Here is a 15,324-nt window from a genome sequence, read left to right on the forward strand (position 1 = left end):
ATGAGCAATGCCACTGCAATCCAACCTGGGCAACAGAGCAAGACCCTGCCTCAAAAAAAAAAAAAAACCCTAAATAAACCAACAAACTAAAGGCACAGATAATTATAGGCAAGATTTTTCACCTGTGTGAGGAGCACTAGAAAGTCATGAAGAGGAAAGGATAATTCTTTTCCATATGAGACTGTCTTGTACATGGTAGGGTATTTAGTATACTGGCCTCCCATTCTCTAAATGCTCAGGCTGGTCTCGAACTCCTGGGCTCAAGCAATCCTTTGCCTCAGCCTCCTGAGTAGCTGGGATTACAGGTGCATACCACTGTACCTGGCCTTTTTTTTTTTTTTGAGACAGAGTCTTGTTCTGTTGCCCAGGCTGGAGTGCAGTGGTGTGATCTCAGCTCACTGTAACCTCTGCCTCGCAGGACAATTCTTGTGCCTCAGCCTCCCGAGTAGCTGGGATTACAGGCGTCCACCACCACGCCTGGCTAATTTTTTGTATTTTTAGTAGAGACAGGGTTTTGCCATGTTGGCCAGGCTGGTTCCGAACCCCTGACCTCAGGTGATCCACCTGCCTCTGCCTCCCAAAGTGCTGGGATTACAGGCGTGAACCATCACACTGGCCTGTACCTGGCTCTTCATTGGTCTTTACTATATAGAGAGTGCTGTGGTAAACACTTTATTCCACCTAAACTCCTGTTTTGACCTCTCATTCCCCTGAGTGACTGACAGCCCCAGAGTCTCATCAATGCACCTTCAATTTCTTTGTCACTTTCTCGTCACTATTCATGTCCTGCAAACTGGCCTCCTTCTGGTCCACCCCAGGGCCTTTGCACATGCTGTTGTTAGACTGAAACACTCTACTCCCTTCTCAGATTGCTCCTCTGGAAACCTGCCCTGAGACCCTGGGAGCAGTTTCTTGGTCGTATTTCTCAGAATGTCTCAGACCACTTCACTTGCAGTTGTGTGACTGAACTCACAGCATGAGCTTAGAATATAGTAGGCACTTAGTAAATACTAACTGAATGAATGCATAAACCCATAGGAGAAGATTGAAGCGAAAGAATGACCTAGAACAATGGTTTTCAGAAAACTGTTGTAGAACTACGTGGAAACCTAATAACATAATGATTGAGGGGCACTGCAGGCACTTAGAGAATGGTAGGCAGTTATACTAAATACCCTACCATGTACATGACAGTCCCATATGGGAAAGACTTATCTTTTCCTCTTCATGACTTTCTAATGTCCCTCGAAGAGGTGAAAAATCTTGCTTGTAATTACCTGTGCTTTTAGTTTGCTTGTTTGTTTGGGTTTTTTCTTTCTTTCTTTCTTTCTTTCTTTCTTTTTTTTTGAGACAAGGACTTGTTCTGTTGCCCAGGTTGGAATACAATGGCATAATCATAGCTCACTGTAATCTTGAACTCCTGGGCTCAAGCAATCCTCCTGCTTCAGCCTTCCAAGTAGCTAGAACTACAGGCACCTGCCGCCACACCTGGCTAATTAAAAACAATTCTTTTGTAGAGATAGAGGTCTCCTTATGTTGCCCAGGTTGGTCTCGAACTCCTGGCCTCAAGCGATTCTCCTTCCTCAGCCTCCCAATGCACTGGGATTACAGGTGGGAGCCACTGCACCTGATCCTGTGCTTTTAGTTTAAACCTAACTCTTTTACATAAGAACACAACATATTTTTTGTATGTTTTTAATATACATTGCATTTTCCTGCAATGCAACTATTAAATAAATGGAAGAAAGACTAGACTCTTTGGTATATGGAACTTTGCCAAGAGGTGTTCAACATTGTGGAACATCTTGACACTGCTGGCAACTCCCCTCATGTGGTTTGAATTGTCCACACAACCCAGAGTTAGCCATCATTTGTGCCTGTCACTTCATGGTGATTTTGTGTATGGGTGTACATATCAGAATTACTTCACTATGTCCTCCAGAGTCTCATTACTCAAAATGTGGTCCCTGGACCAGTAGTATCAGCCTCATCTGGGAGATCGTTGCAAATGCAGAATCTCAGGCTCCACTGAGTCCTTAGCCCTACGGAATTACAATTTGTGTTTTAACAAGATCCCCGGGGATTTACATACACATTAGATTTTGAGAAGTGCTGGCCTAGTTCATATGTCATACAACAGGATCACTTAAACCCATCATTAAAAAAATCAATATTATGCCCTGATGGTAATATAAAAGAGGACTAAGAGCAGGTTAATTCGTAATAGGACAATGTCTACGATGTCTATTTTAATGGGTAAGTTGTTGAGTCCCTATATGCAGAATCACTACAGCATCTGCTAGAAAGTATTACAAAATATCGTTATGAAAAAGAGGATGCTGGTTCTGAATGGATAAGTTGCTGGCCTGGAAGATGCCTCAAAAGCTTTCTAACATTTTTATTTATTTTTAAAAGGTGAGGTCTCACTATGTTGTGCAGGCTGGTCTTGAACTCCAGGGCTCAAGTGGATCCTCCCACCTTGGCCTCCCAAAGTGCTGGGACTACAGGCATGAGCCACCACATCCCGCTTCATCCAAGGCTTTGAAACTCTGCTCTCCCTTTAATTCTTAGGGCCCGAAGTGGCTTTTCTTTTTCTTTATTTTTTATTTTATTTTTTGAGACAAAGCCTTGCTCTGTCGCCCAGGCTGGAGTGCAGTGGTGCAATCATAGCTCATCATAGCCTAGACATCCTGGGCTCCAGTGACCCTCCTGCCTCAGCCTCCCAAGTAGTTGGGACTGCAGGTGCATGCCACCACATCTGTTTAGTTTTTTATATTTTATAGAGATGGGGTCTGCCTCTATTGCCCAGACTGGTCTCCAACTCCTGGTATCAAGTGATCCTCCCACCTTGGCCTCCCAACAGAGTGGCTTTTCAAACTTCCAAAGAATAGCATTAGGTAAATAGAGTTGGCTGAAAATGGCCAAAAATGCTCTAAATTTACCGAGCACTTATTATGTGTCAGCTGCTCTTCCAGGCCCTTTGCATACATTACCTCATTCAATCCTGGCAATGACCCAATTAGATCCCACTATTTCCATTGTGTGAGGCCCAGAGATACAAAGTCACTTTCCAAAAGTCACACAGCAAGAACACAGAAGACTATATAATTCTGGACGACAGTGGGGCTTCTCTTAATAGTTTCCCTGAAATGCTCAAGGCCTCTGGTGCCAGAGAGCCTGGGTTCAAGGACACTGGTTAGAGGAATGACCTTGAGGAGCTCACTCAATCTCTCAGTTTCCCCATCTGTGAAGCCTCTAATCCGAACACTTTGGGAGACTGAGGTGGGATGATTGCTTGAGGCCAGGAGTTGGAGACCAGCCTGGGCAACAGAGTCAGGCCTCATTTCTACTAAAGGTAAAAAAATTAGGCTGGGTGTGGTGGCTCAACCCTGTAGTCCCAGCACTTTAGGGAGGCTAAGGCAGGCGGAATGCTTGAGTTCAGGAGTTTGAGACCAGCCTGGGAAACACAGTGAAACCCTGTCTCTACAAAACACTGTCTCTACAAAAATTAGCCAGGCATGTGGCACATGTCTGTGGTCCCAGCTACTTGTGAGGCTGAGGCGGATGGCTTGAGCCCGGGAGGTAGAGGCTGCACTGAGCTATGACTGCCACTGCACTCCAGCCTGGGCAAGAAGGCGAGACCCTGTGTCAAAAAAACAAAAACATACAGCATTTTTTTTTTTTTTTTGGAGACAGGGTCTTGCTCTGTTGCCCAGGCTGGAGTGTGATGGCACGATCTCAGCTCACTGCAACCTACCTCCACCTCCCAGGTTCAAGTGATTCTCCCGCCTCAGCCTCCTGAGTAGTGGGAATACAGGTGGGCACCACCACTAATTTTTGTATTTTTAGTAGAGATGGGGTTTCACTATGTTGGCCAGCCTGTTCTCCAACTCCTGACCTCAAGTGATCCGCCCGCCTCGGCCTCTCAAAGTGCTGGGATTACAGGCATGAGCCACTGCTCCTGGCCAAATACAGCACTTTTTTTTTTTTTTTTTGAGACAGAGTCTCACTCTGTCGCCCAGGCTGGAGTGCGGTGGTGTGATCTCAGCTCATTGCAACCTCCGCCCCCCGTTTTCAGGCGATTCTCCTGCCTCAGCCTCCTGAGTAGCTGGGACTACAGGCGCCTGCCACCGTGCCCGGCTAATTTTTGTATTTTTAGTAGAGACAGGGTTTCACCATGTTGGCCAGGCTGGTCTTGAACTCCTGACCTCGTGATCCACCCGCCTCGGCCTCCCAAAGTGCTGGGATTACAGGCGTGAGCCACTGCGCCTGGCCAAATACAACATTTTATAATATATTTTTATAAACAAATACACAGCACGTGCTACTTTGGCTGTTGTCATTATTAATGTTACCGTCATTCTGCGGATTCGAGGTCACCTCCACTTACTTCCTCCTCCGATGCCTCCGCTCCTTGTCCTCCCTCCGCGCGTCCCCCTCGTACGTGGCTGGAGCGCCATGCCGGTGCCTCCTCCTGCGCTCGCCCCCGTCGGGGCCCTCGCCCTCGCCCTCGCCGCCCCGGGCCGGCCGGCTGCCCTCGCGGTGCCGCGCCCTCCGCTCCGCCTTGTCCTCCGGACCCTCCTCCCCGGGCCTGCGGTGCGCGCGATGACGTCGGTGCTCCCCGTCCGCGCCCGTGCGCGGGGACCCGCTGCGGCTCTCCCTGCTGCCCCCCTGCCGGTGCACGTGCCTCCGGTGGGGGTCCCCGGCCTTGCCTCGCTCGGCCTCGCCCTCCCAGAACCCGGGTTGCTCCAGGCTGCCCTCCCGGGCGTGGTGGTCCGATTCGCGGCCGTAGGGTCCCTCCCGGCTCAGCTCGGCCTCCTGGCTTCCCGCCCAGGGCCTCCGTGCGTCCAGGCCCGCCGAGCCGCTGGGGTCCCGGGCCCGATCGTGGTAGCGGGCCTGTTTCCTGAGGAAGTCCTCGGCGCGCTGCTGGCCGAGGCGCTGGTCCACGGTGGGCTCGGCCGCCCGGCTCTTGTTGGTGTTGTTGTTGCGGTTCTCCTGCGGGTCCACCACCAGCGGCCGGTCCAAGTGCGTCTTCATGTCTGGCCGCAGGTGCCGCGTGTAGGCAGCCTTCCAGCGCTCGTCCGGGTCCATTTCGTTATACAGGGCCTCCCGGCTGGCCAGCAAGTTCTGCTTTCGCATCTCACTGGTCCGCTGCTCCCACACGGACTTGGCTGGCTTTTGATTCTTCTGTTGCTCTTTCCTGCAGTGGCGTGGTCACAGGACTTAGAGCATTGCTAGGCACTGTAGCTTGGATGGATGACCCAGGCTAACCAACCCACATCTCAGCCTCCCACTCCTGCTCTCCACCCTCTACTCCCCACTGAATGCTAGGAGTCTGTGAGCATCTGAGTCAGGTCCCAGCCTCCTCTGCTCAAGAACCCTCCATGGCTCCCACCTGGCTAGGGGCAAAAGCCCAAGTCCTCCCCCTGACCCAGAAGGCCCTGTGTAATCTGCTTGTCACCTCCTTGCCTTCACCTCCTCACACTTACTATTCGATTCTAGTCACACAGGCCTCCTTCACATCAGGCATGTTCCTGCCTCAGGGCCATTGCCTATGCTGTTCCCTCTGCCTGGGATGCTCTTCCCCAGGCCCCCCAATGGCTCCTCCCTCACCTCCTTCAGGCCATGTAACCTTCTAGGTGAGCAGTCCCCATCCTTTTTGGCACCAGGGGCCAGTTTTGTGGAAGACAGTCTTTCCACAGACCTAGGTGTGGGGGGTGGTTTTGGGATGAAACTGTTTCACCTGAGATCATCAGGCATTCGATTCTTAAAAGGAGCACGCAGCCTAGATCCCTCAGATGCACCGTTCACAATAGTGTTTGTGTTCCTATGAGAATCTAATGCTGCCTGCTGATCTGACGGCAGGTGGAGCTCAGGCGGTAATGCTTGCTTGCTCACTGTTCACCTCCTGCTGTGCAGCCCCGTTCCTAATAGGCCTCGGCCTGGTACCAGTCCACAGCCCAGGGACTGGGGACCCCTATTCTAGGTGATGCCTTCCCTGACAACTTTGTTTAAAATCACAGCTCTCTTCACTCCCAGCATTTGCTATTTCCCTCCCCTACTTTCTCTGTAGTTCCATCGCCTTCTAACACAATATATAATTTACTTATTTTTCTAATTTATTGACTCCTTCCCTTGCTAGAACGGCTACACACAGGTGGGATTTTTTTCCCCTCCTTGTTAATGCTGTATCCCCAGAAGTTAGAACAGTGCTGGGTACATAACAGCTGCTAACCAAATATTTATTGAGTGAAAGTGGGTGGAAGGACAAGAAGTGTCTCTTCCTAAAGCTCAGTTCTGTCAAGGACCACCCCCACTGCTTCCCAAATCTGTGCCTGGGATAGTGTGGACGTTGAGGAGCCAGGGTAGCATCCCAGGGATTAGGGGCACTTACACAGCTATAGACATGTTGGCCGCGGACAGAGGACTCACTTCTGCCACCTCCTTGGCTTTCTGTAGGGCAAGTTTCTGGTTGGCTGCTTCTTCTTCCTCTTGCTCGTCCTAAAAGGCACATGGAATCTTTGTTCACAAAACATGAACTAGGCCTTGGGGACTCACTTCTGACCCTGTTGCTGACCAGGGGCAACATTTGAAATATTTCGACCAATCAGAACCAAGGCTCCCCAACTGGAATGGGTACCTGCTATTGGTTAAGTGTATTGCTATCCCCTCTGTGTATAAGTTTGACATCTAACTCATTATGAAGCCTATTTTAACACACAGCCAGATAACAAAAAATAAAAATGTCCCTTCTCTTCCTACAATGAAGACTTTCCTGCAGCCTGTTTTTTTTTCTTTTGTTTGTTTTCAGAGACAGAGTCTCCCTTGGTTGCCCAGCCTGGAGTGCAGTGGCACAATCATAGCTCACTGTAACCTTGAACTCCTGGGCTCAAGCAATCCTCCCACCTCAGCCTCCCAAGCAACTGGGACTACAGGTGCATGCCACTATGCCTGTATATATTTAATTTTTTTTTTTTTTTTGTAGAGACAGGGTCTATGTTGCCCAGGCTGGTCTTGAACTTCTGGCCTCAAATGATCCTCCCATTTCGGCCTCCCAAACAGTTGGGATTCCAGGCATGTGCCACCATGCCTGGCCCCTGCATCCTGTCTTAATGAGCTGGAAAGCAGTGCAAAGATTTTCCTCTCACTAGGCTTTCTGAGCCATGTGAACTCTCTGAACCAACTTTCAAAAAACACCAACTACCCTCACACACAGAAGAGCCTGGCATCCGATGGCCCCTGCCATGCACTGTCAACAGCCCCCAGAAGGAGAATGAGGAGAGGAATTTATATTCCCAGCCCCCATGACAGGAAGGCGGTGGGGAGAGGAGAGCAGGGCACTTGGGCTACAGCCAACTGCCCAGGGTGCTGCTGCTCACTAGTGGTTAGGTTCAGAGAGGAGGAGAATGGGGGAAGAGGTTTTAAAAATACATACAGAAAAAGACGTTTTTGGACTTTAAATCCTTCTTCAGCCTTCATGCAGGGCCTCATTCGTAAAACAGAAAAGCCAACAAAGAAAAAGCAAAGAAAAGGCAACGAGAAAGAAATGGCCAGAAATGAACCCGCCCATAAGAAAAGTCATGCCATTGCAGGCAGCTCTCCCGCTGTGCTCCGAATCACTGGAACGGGGAGCAACCTTACCACCTTGGAAATGGTCAGATCAGGACACTGTCAGAGACAACATGGAGATGGGATCTGGCTGGCCACCCTGCTCTCATAGGGCCACCCCCACCCCTCCTGGCACCATTCCCAGCATTTTTCAGAGCCAGGTCTCTGGACCATCTGCCTCAGAAACACCTAAAATGCAGATCCTCAGGCTCCCCAAATAATCTATAGAACCAGTGCTGGGCCCTGGAATCTGCATTTCCCACAGGTTCCCAAGTGAGCATAAAACATGCCCAAATTCAAGCAACTGGTACACAGCAGTTAAGAGCACAAGCTGCAGACCCAGACGGCCTGGGTTCAAATCCCAGCTCCACAACTTACTGCTGTGTGGCCTTGGGCAAGTCTCTCAACCTCTCTGTGCGACACATATCTCATCTAAAATTCCAACTCTCCCTGACTTTCCCTACTGAATTTTTCTCTGTTGTGTTTATCACCAACTGACAAGCTACGTATGTTTACAAATTTATCTTGTTTCTTGTCTGTCTCCCCTCTTGAATCCCTGCTCCACGGAGGCAGGGATTTTTGCCTTTTTTTGTTCACTGCTTAATCCCTAAGTCCTAGACCAGGGCCTTGGTCACACAGTAGGTGCTCATTAAGTGCTTACTGAATGATGAAATCTGTAAAATGGGGCTCAGAGAACTTGGCTCCTAAGGTTTCCATGAGGACTGAATAGGATTAAAAACACGTATTAAATGACCAAGAAATGCTTGTAGGATCAATGAAAGAAAGAATGTGGATCTAGAGAGGAATGTCCACACCTCCCAGGAGATAAACAAACTGGCCTTTCTCCCTCCCCTTCTGCTACCCTCCTGCACCAGCCCCTAAGGATGGACTCTTGGAACTTGGATGAGCTCATGGCTGGATCAGCCCTCGGCTCAGCCATGCCAGCCGGCTCCACAGTGGCCAGGCTTGTGGCCGTGTGCTTGGGATGGCAGAGACTTCCGCTTCCCTCCACTGGGAGCTGGGGCCGGGAAACTCTCTCTCCCTCCTGCCAGGGCCGGCAGATGGAGCGTTGGCAACGTCTGCTTGGTTTGGTTCAATTTCACAAACATGTCCTGAACACCTCGAGGCACTGGAGGTGGGGCTGCAATGCTGAGGGAGACCCCAGGGCTGAGAGGAAGACCCTGTACCTGTTACATGTCATCTTAACTTAATAGGGTCCTTGGGGAGAGGCTTAGGCTGGACGGAGGCTAGCTCTTAACATGCTGCGTTTGGCTAAGGGGAGGCTCCAGCGGGAAGCCAGAGGAAGAGAGAAGGTGGGGACATTTATTGGCCACTCCATCTGTGCCTTGCCATGGTTCTGGGTTCTCTAAGGTCCCAGGGCTGGTGGCAGCCCTTTTTCCTTGGTCCCAGCTCTGACTGGGTCCCCATAACAGCACTCCCTCTCCCATCCACTAGCCTGGGGGCTACACCATTCCTTGGAAACCCTGCTTACTCCCTGTAAACGGCCTTTTGGTTGAGTTTGCCATCTGTTTCCTGCAGCGACCTCACTGCCTTCCCCCTTCCCACCCTCTTGGCTGTAGAATTTGCTTGATGAGGGACAGTCTGTTTCTGGGAGTGGGGGGAGAGGCGCCTTCTCTTTGCATGGTGCATCCCCGGCAAAAGTTCTGACCCCGTTCCCATGCCCCCACCCCCACCCCCACCCCCGTCCTGATCTGCCATGGGCAGGTGGTAACTTTGCCAGAGAAACATTCTCCCACCGCCTCCACCTTGGTGAGCTCCTGGGCGTTGGCCAGATTGTCCACAGCGATGGCCAAGAACACATTCAGGAGGGTGTCTGCAAATGTCTGAGTCAGGAAAAGCAACCACTGGTGGGACACCACTTGGGCCCTGGGTATCTGGGTCTCTCAGTACCCTCCCTTGAGCCCCTGCAACCTCTCCTCTGCCAGAGGTCCAGGCCTGTCCCCTTCTCTCCCTCCATGAAGGATACAGTTCCCAAACAGTGTCAGTACAATGAAATAGATGGAGAACACCATGCCGCCCTGCACGCCCCCCTGAGACTTGATCCCGTCGTACATGACCTCGTTCCAGTCTTCGCCCGTCAGGATCTGAAAGGGGAGGAAGAAACACACAGCCAACCCCCCTCTCAGCCACGGGCCCCTTGGAGATGCAGCTGTGGAGCCGGAATCCGCCCACCCCATCCCCAAGCCCAGGAGGTCTTTAACAATCCTGCCCGGTTTGCAGAGCCAGACTCGGTGTTGGCTTCTCCTTGGCTTTTCTCTTTGTTTGCGAGTAGAAAGGGCCGTTCCTGCATCGTGGGGCTCTTAGCCTGGCTTCTAGGAGACCCTGGAGGAGTCACAAACCCTCCTGTAACTCTGTCTTACTTGATGTGATTAAGGGGATTTGCTATGGACTAAATTGTGTCCACCTCCAAATTCATGAGTTGAAGCCCTAACCTATAATGGGATGGTATTTGGAGATGGGGCCTTTAAGAGGTAACTAGGGTTAGATGAGGTCATAGGGGACTTCATGATGGTATTAGTGCCCTTATAAGAACAGGAAGAGACCGCATGCCATGGCTCATGCCTGTAATCCCGGTACTTTGGGAGGCCGAGGTGGGAGGATCACTTGAGCCCAGGAGTTCAAGATTAGCCTGGGCAATATAGCAAGACCCCATCTTTACAAAAAAATAAAAAAAATTAGCTGGTGCACATCTGTAGTCCCAGCTACTCAAGGGGCTGAGGTGGGAGGATCGTTTGAACCTAGGAGTTTGAGGCTGCAGTGAGCTATGATTGTGCCACTGCACTCCGGGCTGGGTGACAAAAAAATGTGATTTGCCTAAAAAAAAAATAGATTTTTTTTTTGAGATTTTTGTCTCAAAAAAAAAAAAAAAAAGAACAGGAAGAAACATCAGAACTCTCTCTCTCTCTTTGACATATGAGGACACAGCAAGAAGGTGGCTATCTGCAAGCTAGGAAGAGGGCCCTCACCAGGAACTAACTAACCCTGCTAACACTTTGATCTTGGACTTCCCGGCCTCCAGAACTATGAGAGAATAAATGTTTCCTGTATAAGCCACCCAGTGTGTGGTATTTTGTTATGGCTGCCTGAGCAGACTAAGACAGGATTTTAATATTTACCTGTGTTCCTCATGTGGTCATGGTGATGATTAAATAAGCTACTACGTGGATAGCACAAATGTAGCACAAGGACATGTTTGGGGTCCCCCTGCCTGAGGCAGACCCTGGAACAAGGGTTCGGGTGCAAGTGGTTTATCTGGGAGGTGATCTCAGGAAGCACCAGTAGGGGAGAGGAGAAGTGAGAAAGGGAAAAGAGGGTGGAACGTAAACAGTATGTGATCAAGCGAGTTTCCACTGTAGGTAACCGGGGCTTGGTCTTGCTAGGGAGCTCTAGGGGTCATCCCACCTGAGGGTGAGGGAGCTGGGGTATTTATCCACCAACGGCTGCTCCTTTTAGGGTGTGGTGCAAAAAATTCACAGTACTACTGGACTGCAGTTCCTTGGGGGCAGAGCAGGGGACCAGAGAAAGACCAAGGCAAAGGATTAGGTGTTGACAGATACAAGTTTTGCTGATGCATATTGAAAGAACCAAGGGGATATTCAAACAGCGCCTACATGCTCCTTTAAAAAAGATCCAACTTCCTTCCTTCTATCCATATTTCCATGAGGATAAAGTAAATGTTAAAGAACTCCAAAAACATGAATCTGCTAAAACAGGGTTTCTAAGCCTCAGCACTGCTGATATTTGGGGCCAGATTATTCTATTTGGGGCTGTCCTGTGCACTGTAGGATATTGAGCAGCATTCCTAGTCTCCACCCACCAGATGCCAGTAGCACCCTCTCCCTAGCTGTGATAACCAACAATGCTTGCAGACATTGCTACACGTCCTTGGAGGACAGACTTGTCCTTGGGTGAGAACCTCTGAGCTAAAGATACATGACTAGTGATCAGTGCTATTAATAATCGCTTATGGGCCAGGTGTGGTGGCTCATGCCTGTAAGCCCAGCACTTTGGGAGGCCGAGGCAGGCAGATCACGAGGTCAGGAGTTCGAGACCAGCCTGGCCAACATAGTGAAACCCTGTCTCTACTAAAAATACAAAAATTAGCCAGGCATGGTGGTATGCACCTGTAGTCTCAGCTACTCGGGAGGCTGAGGGAGGAGAATCGCTTGAACCCAGGAGGCAGAGGTTGTAGTGAGCCAAGAACGTGCCGTTGCACTCCAGCCTGGGCAACAGAGCGAGACTCCATCTCAAAAAAAAAAAAAAATCGCTTATGTGGGGGCTCAGAACTTCCCTTCATGGAAGGTTTCCTCTTCAACTCCCTGTCTTGGGGTCTCATTTAGAAACTATCTCCCCAGGTGAAGGAGAGAGTGAAGTCACATTTTCTATACACTCTCAGTCCCTCAAAGAGAAGGAATCCACCAAAGATGCTCTGAAGGTCCCGGCTGGGCCAGTCCCAAGCCTCAGGGAATGCGCCCACATGGGCGCAGAAGTTGCTTTGGGTTGATCACCCTGGAATATGAGACCAAGGTATCTTCAGATTTGATGGGTGTATTAGCCATTTTTTTTCTCTGCCTTTTTTTTAAGAGACAGGGCCTTGCTCTGTGGTGCAGGCTGGAGCTCACGGCAGCCTCGAACTCCTGGGCTCAAGCAATCCTCCTGCCTTGGTCTCCCAAAGAGCTGAGATTACAGGCATGAACCACCTCATTGGCCTGGCCACGCATTTTATTTTCTTTATTCTGATGCATCTGGGGTCTTGCTGACTCTGGAGGGACTGCCCCGTCCAGCACTAGCCAGTCCCTAGAGGTAGTAAACAATTTAGCCCTGAGCAGGCTTTTTAAAAGCAAACCAAACAATAACCCAACCAGCCCATATCCCAACCACCTCCTTTATCTTCCCAGCACTATCCACCTGCCCTAATCACCCCAAGGCCAGGTCCTAGACAAGTAGGAACAGCTCCTCTGCCCCAGAGCCCACTGAAATGATCCAAACTAGCCAGTCTCGAGCTGTTTACTCTGCCTCACCCATTCCGTCCCATGGAAACCACAATCAAGCCTCTTGCCCACATTTTCCTTCTCTTCCTGCTTGACCCTGTTGCTTCTCTGCTTGGTCCTGCATGGTGTGCTCCTTCTCTGAGGATCTGTGAGTATAACAAACTTTCTTTTCGTTTTTGAGACAGGGCTTTGCTCTCTCGCCCAGGCTGGAGTATAGTGGTGTGATTGTAGCTTACTGCAGCCTCAACCTCCTGGGCTCAAGCAATCCTTCCACTTCAGCTGCCCTAGTAGCTAGGAGGTATGCATCACCATGCCCAGCTAATTATTATTATTATTTTTTTGTAGAGACGGAGTCTCACTATATTGCCCAGACTTGTCTCAAACTCCTGGCCTCAAGTAGTCCTCCCATCTTGACCTCCCAAAGTGGTTTTTTTTTTTTCTTTTTCTTTTTTGAGATGGAGTCTCACTCTGTTGCCCAGGCTGGAGTGCAGTGGCGCGATCTTGGCTCACTGCAACCTCTGCCTCCCAGGTTCAAGCAATTCTTGTGCCTCATTTCCCGAGTAGCTGGGATTACAGGCATGTGCTACCACGCCCGGCTAATTTTTGTATTTTTAGTAGAGATGGGGTTTCACCATGTTGGCCAGGCTGGTCTCGAATTCCTGATCTCAAGTGATCCGCCCACCTGGGCTTCCCAAAATGTTGAGATTACAGGTGTGAGCCACCGCACCTGGCCAAAGTGCTGGGATTATAGGTGTGAGCCACCGTGCCCAGCCACAAACTATCTTTCCAATGACATTCATCTCCTGATCTGTTGGCCTCACCATAATTGAATAATGATAACCATAAAATCTGTATTTCAAAGTGGTGTGAAAAGGCCAGGTAGAGAAGGAGGAGTTCAGGGAAGCCCCTTGGATGTGGAGCAGGCACTTTCATCTGTGACACTGAGAGGTGTTGGCCCGTGGGGCCAGGTGGAGGCTGTACCTGAAACACCGTCATTATTGCTGCTGGAAAAGTATCGAAGTTGGTGGGAGGAGTCCCTTCATCGAAATTAAACCTGCAGGGAGGACACAGACATTTCACGTTGGCCCCACCCGAGGTGCTCTGAGGGTGTGGCTCAGTATCTCATCTCCAAGGAAACGAATGTCTCCATCATCTCTGTCCCCAGGAAACCCTGAGTGGTACCCAGGGCCCTGCCCATTTGGGTGACCGCAATGGGTGTCTGGGCTACGAGGAAGGCAGCCTGCACGGTGGAGGGGACTGTGTGTTCCCTGAGCCTGACCCCAGGGAACCAGGAGTTGGAATTCCTGTGAAGGACTTACTGACCGCCGAAGAGTTGCATTCCCAAAAGGGCGAAGACGACAATGAACAGGAAAAGGAGAAACAACAGGCTGATGATGGACTTCATGGAGTTGAGGAGAGAGACGACCAGGTTTCTGAGAGATGCCCAGTACCTGCCGACAGAGGCCGGGCGAGGACTCAGGCCAGGCGGGGGAGGCAGGGCCCCGGAGTCAGCCCTCGAAGCATGAGGCTCACTTTCCCAACTTTCTGGAGGCGGCCCCACCATGTCCCCCATCCCCACCCCCTGTAAAAATGTCCAGGAACCCCAAAGACTTACTTTGTGACTTTGAAAATACGCAATAACCTGAGGGCTCGTAACACGCTGATTCCAAAGGATGTGCCAGGTTTTATGACAGCCCAGATGACCTCGAAGATGCTCCCAATGATAACCTAGGGCAGAGGACCTGGTCTCATGTCCGGGGACAGTGTCTGGGCTCCAGAACTGGCAAGCATTTCCTAGGTACCAACCTTGCAAGAACTCAACCAAACTCCTCCCTCCAAATGGAAGCCGGGTGAGGATCCTTGACCCCCTCATTCATCCATTCATTTATCTATAGAGACCGGGTCTCACTGTGTCACCCAGGCTGGAGTGCAGTGGCGCAATCCTAGCTCACTGCAGCACTGTCCTCCTGGGCTTAAGTGATCCTCCCACCTCAGCCTCCTGAGTAGCTGGGATTACAGGTGTGCCCCACCACATCTGGCTAATTTTAAAACATTTTTATAGAGATAGTGTCTCGCTAGTATTGCCCAGGCTGGCTTCAAACTTCTGGGCTGAAGCCATCCTCCTGCTTTAGTCTCTCCAACTGTTGGCCTCCACTTTCCAAAGCATTGAGCCACTGCACCCGGCCTCTTATTTATTTATTTATTTTTATTTATTCATTTATTTTGAGATGGAGTCTTGCTCTTATCACCCAGGCTGGTGTGCAGTGGCGCAATCTCAGCTTACTGCAACCTCCGCCTCCCAGGTTCAAGCGATTCTCCTGCCTCAGCCTCCCAAGTAACTGGGATTACAGGCAACCGCCACCACGCCCGGCTAATTTTTTGTATTTTTAGTAGAGACGGGGTTTCACTGTGTTGGCCAGGCTAGTCTCGAACTCCTGACCTCGTGATCCGCCTGCCTCGGCCTCCCAAAGTGCTGGGATTACAGGCGTGAGCCACCACACCTGGCCTCTTTTTTATTTATTAAGAGCTCCCACAGGCCTGAGAATTCCTGAAACACATAATTACAAAGTGAATGTCATGCAACTACTACCTATGTCAACAATTAGGAGAAGGCTAGGGCAGTGGCTCATGCCTGTAATTCTGGAACTTTGGGAGGCCGAGGTGGGCAGATCACTTGAGCCCAGGAGTTCAAGACCAGCCTGGG

The 15,324-nt window shown here is 50.4% G+C and overlaps 1 protein-coding gene across 10 annotated transcripts in view; it reads right to left on the bottom strand.

The window, feature by feature from the left end:
* CACNA1A (calcium voltage-gated channel subunit alpha1 A) overlaps window positions 1-15,324 on the bottom strand; it is a 418,969-nt gene that overhangs the window by 87,838 nt on the left and 315,807 nt on the right. For 7 of the 10 annotated variants that reach the window (XM_055103184.2, XM_063599939.1, XM_055103185.2 and 4 more), the window contains exons 15-21: window positions 14,236-14,348; window positions 13,940-14,071; window positions 13,602-13,674; window positions 9,596-9,713; window positions 9,366-9,442; window positions 6,395-6,501; window positions 4,391-5,200 (exon numbers count right to left, since the gene is read on the bottom strand). In XM_055103184.2, the coding sequence (XP_054959159.2) occupies window positions 4,391-5,200; window positions 6,395-6,501; window positions 9,366-9,442; window positions 9,596-9,713; window positions 13,602-13,674; window positions 13,940-14,071; window positions 14,236-14,348 (1,430 nt within the window). The remainder of the gene's footprint in view (window positions 1-4,390; window positions 5,201-6,394; window positions 6,502-9,365; window positions 9,443-9,595; window positions 9,714-13,601; window positions 13,675-13,939; window positions 14,072-14,235; window positions 14,349-15,324) is intronic. The other 3 variants (XM_034945842.3, XM_034945843.3, XM_034945841.3) reach the window with 1 other exon arrangement.

The sequence above is a fragment of the Pan paniscus genome, chromosome 20 (genome assembly GCF_029289425.2).
Source record: "Pan paniscus chromosome 20, NHGRI_mPanPan1-v2.0_pri, whole genome shotgun sequence".
Taxonomy (NCBI): Eukaryota; Metazoa; Chordata; class Mammalia; order Primates; family Hominidae; genus Pan; species Pan paniscus.